Below are 3,816 nucleotides of genomic sequence, written 5' to 3'. Positions count from 1 at the left end.
TTCAAGTACATAACCAAGGGTGTTGACAGAACATCCGCAATTATCGAAAAAGGAAACCCAATTTCTACCCCTAACACAACAGCATCTGGGGAGCCAAAGGAAAGAGTGTTGAAGCAGCGGAATGAGATCCAAGACTATATCGATGCTTGGTATGTATCTGCTTGCGAGTCTATGTGGCGGAATTTCGCATTCCATATACACAAAAGAAAGCCGTCAGTTGAGAAGCTTATCATTCACCTAGAAGGCGAACATAACATCACAATCAAATCAACTGATAACCTCGGCCGTGTAATCCGCAAGCCAGGTATTGAGAAGACAATATTTACTGAATGGATGGTCTTATGCAGAAGGTCAGAGTTCGCACGAACGCTAACCTATGTGCAAATACCAGAATATTTCGTATGGAACAACACTACCAAAGTCTGGTCTGAACGTAAGAAAGGGAAAACCATTGGACGAATCATGGTTGTCCATCCATCAGTAGAAGATCGATATTATTTGAGGATCCTCATTAATAAGATCAAGGGTCCTAGGAGTTACGACGAGCTGAAAACTTTCAACGACGTGAAATACTCTGACTTCAAATCAGTTTGCCATGCCCGAGGCTATTTGGACAACGATGTTGAATAGCTCGAGAGTATGTCGGAGGGTGCTAGAACAGCCACCCCATACCAACTCCGCGATATGTTTGTCACCTTTCTAAACACTTGCTTCGTTGCAAGCCCCAAAGGACTATGGGAGCACTCATGGAAATCAATGAGCGAGGACATACTTCACAAGAGGCAAAGGATCTTAGGCCACTCAAATCTGGAACTGGACGATGAGCCCCTTCAGCAGTACACGTTAATCGAAGTGGAAAAGTTGATTCGCATGCAAGACCGTTCTTTAAACGATATTAAAGAGATGCCTAAGATCAAACCTGTTTTGCTAAAAGAATTGGGGAACAGTTTGTGGAACCAAGAAATGGATTACGATGTCGCCGAAGAAATGCTCAGACATGACAGTCAGTATAACTTGCTTAACGCCGAGCAGCGTGCGATTTACGAATCAGTATTAAACTCTGTTGATAAAAAGGATGGAAAACTATTCTTTGTACATGGCGCAGGGGGCACAGGAAAAACATTCCTCTATCAAACCATCGAATCCAGACTTCGCTCGAGGAAACATATCGTTCTCCCGGTAGCTTCTTCAGGAATATCTGCACTGCTACTACCAAACGGAAGAACAGCTCATTCACCTTTAATATTCCTTTGAAACTCACCGAAGATAAGCTCTGCAACATCAAACCAGGTACGATTCTCGCTGAACTCATTGAGAAAACGGACCTCATAATCTGGGATGAGGCACCTATGACGCACAAACATGCCTTCGAAGCACTTGACAAAACTTTGAAGGACATAATGTCTATCAAAAATCCCCACGCAAAGGATCAAACTTTTGGCGGAAAAACTGTTTTGTTAGGTGGTGATTTTAGACAGAACCTTCCGGTAATTCCACAAGGAAGTAGAGCTGATACTGTCTTAGCTTCAATAAGTCATTCATATCTATGGAACTTCTGCCACAAGTTCTCTTTGAAAATAAATATGCGAGTCAACCAGGACGAAAAAGAGTTCTCTGATTGGCTTCTCAAAGTCGGTGAAGGTCGTCCAGAATCAGTACATGAAGATGAGGACGATGGCTACCATGACCAAATGGTAAACATCGACCCCTCATTGGTCCAAGAGACTAAAGATGAGTCATTAAATCAAGTTGTCGATGCAGCGTATGGTGATATCAACCAAATAGAGGCCTCCCAAAGTTCCTACACCGATAAAGCTATCCTAACACCCCGAAATGATACAGTCGATGAAATCAATGCGTATACAATCTCCAAAACCGACGGAGAGTCAAAAGACTACTACAGTTACGATAGCTTTGAGGTTTCGGAAACTCAATCTAACCAAAATGATACACTATACGCCATTGAGTATCTCCACTCCATGGAGTTTCCAGGATTGTCTTCCCATAAACTCACTCTAAAAGTTGGGTCCCCGATTATGCTTATGTGCAACATAAATCAAACAAAAGGATTATGTAATGGTACCCGTATGATCCTAACCCACATAGGCGAAAGAGTGCTTAAGGCAGATATAATTACTGGCTCCCACATTAGAAATGAAGTTTTGATCCCAAGAATAATCCTCTTGCAAGGGGATACACAGCTACCGTTCACTTTACGTCGACGCCAGTTCCCTATCATATTGTGTTATGCAATGACAATCAACAAAAGCCAGAGCCAAAGCTTAAAAGAGGTTATCCTATATCTTCCTAGACCGGTCTTCGCACATGGTCAATTGTACGTGGCCCTCTCACATGTAACAAGCAAAGCAGGACTAAAAATCATCAAAGGCGAAGACTCACACAAACAAAAAGTGAAGAACATAATCTACAAGGAAATCTTCAACCGCCTTAATTCTCATGAGAGTAAGTAACATTTAAAACTCAGAATCTCATAGAAGGTTTCTAAGTGGTTATCTATCTACTAATTCACATCTATCTGCTATACAGTACTCCAGATACCACTAGAAATGAGTCAGAACTAAAACTCCATCCCTGATGAAGAATACCTCACTACTTACAAGTACGTCTCCTACTCTACTATCTAATTAATTGACAACTAATACTAATCTATGTTCACTGATTTTTTAAAAAATAAATTTCAGGCTCCCCAACACGGAAACTTCTTCCCTTCCATCACCTTCTTCGTCAAAAGTCCACCATCTTATTTATGTTTTTCAACCAATTTCAGGCTATTTGTTTCTTATGAACCTCAACACAACTTCTGATCTACGAAAGACTTAATATGTTTCTTACATTATCTATTTTACTTAGCTACTCTTTTGGCTTTTAAACAATTGGGTAAACTCGATATTCACCAATTTTTCAGACATATTAGAACATACAATGCTTATATTTCAAACAAAAATATTAAAACTTATAATCAAAATTCGATGATCAATACACTTTTCCGCGCATCGGGCGGAGAGAGGACCTAGTTGTTATAAAGTTTTAATCTCAAGCATATATATATTATTACTTTATATTATTAATATTAATTAAACATATGCTATTAAGTGTTTTTTGAAAATATGTTGCCCTAAGCCAATGTTTCTTTTTGGCCAAGGGAAGCACGGCTCTGGCCTCCACCTTCTCTTTCACTTCACCTGAATCGTCTCTCCAAGTTCTTTAAGTTGCTTCTTTGTTTGGTAAACAACGGAATCCGCTTGGTTCTTTGTGTCGATTGCATCCTTCTTCTCTTTGTCATCCATCCTTCCCAAACCTTTCTGCTTCTTGGACCATTTGTTCTACCTGTAACGTTCACTCACACTTAACATTTGTTATCACCAATACACTACAAGAAAACAGCGACATACTGAGGGAAAAAATCGTCGGTATGTCGTCGAAATAACGTTATTCCGACGACATACCGACGGAGCAAGTCCTCAGAAATAACTCCTCAGAAATTCATTTTTCCTCGGAAATCCCTCGGAATTTTCCGACGGAAATCTGAGGAAACAAATTTCCGAGGAAACTCCGAGGACCACCAGTTCGTCGAAAAGCTCCTCGGAATATACCGAGGGAGAACTTCCTCGGGATATTTCGATGGACTTTCCGATGGTCCAATCCTCGGAAGTTCCGACGAAATGTTCCTCGGAATTTTCATCGAGAATTTCCGAGGAACGGAGCCCTCGGAAAATTCCGAGGAACGAGTCCTTCGGTATATTCCGTGGAATGAGTCCCTCGGTATATTCCGAGGAACATGTCCCTCGGTATATT

At 40.9% G+C, this 3,816-nt stretch overlaps 1 protein-coding gene across 1 annotated transcript; it reads left to right on the top strand.

Moving 5' to 3' along the window:
* Positions 1–639: 639 nt before the first annotated feature.
* On the top strand, positions 640–2,471 carry LOC106308769. The gene is made up of 2 exons (XM_013745893.1): positions 640–1,007; positions 1,106–2,471. The coding sequence occupies exons 1-2, from the start codon at positions 640–642 to the stop codon at positions 2,469–2,471; spliced, it is 1,734 nt and encodes a 577-aa protein (XP_013601347.1).
* Positions 2,472–3,816: the final 1,345 nt, after the last annotated feature.

The sequence above is a fragment of the Brassica oleracea genome, chromosome C8 (assembly GCF_000695525.1).
Source record: "Brassica oleracea var. oleracea cultivar TO1000 chromosome C8, BOL, whole genome shotgun sequence".
NCBI lineage: Eukaryota > Viridiplantae > Streptophyta > Magnoliopsida > Brassicales > Brassicaceae > Brassica > Brassica oleracea.
The sequence above is the reverse complement of the archived record's forward strand: the minus strand, read 5'-3'. Positions and strand labels throughout refer to the sequence as shown.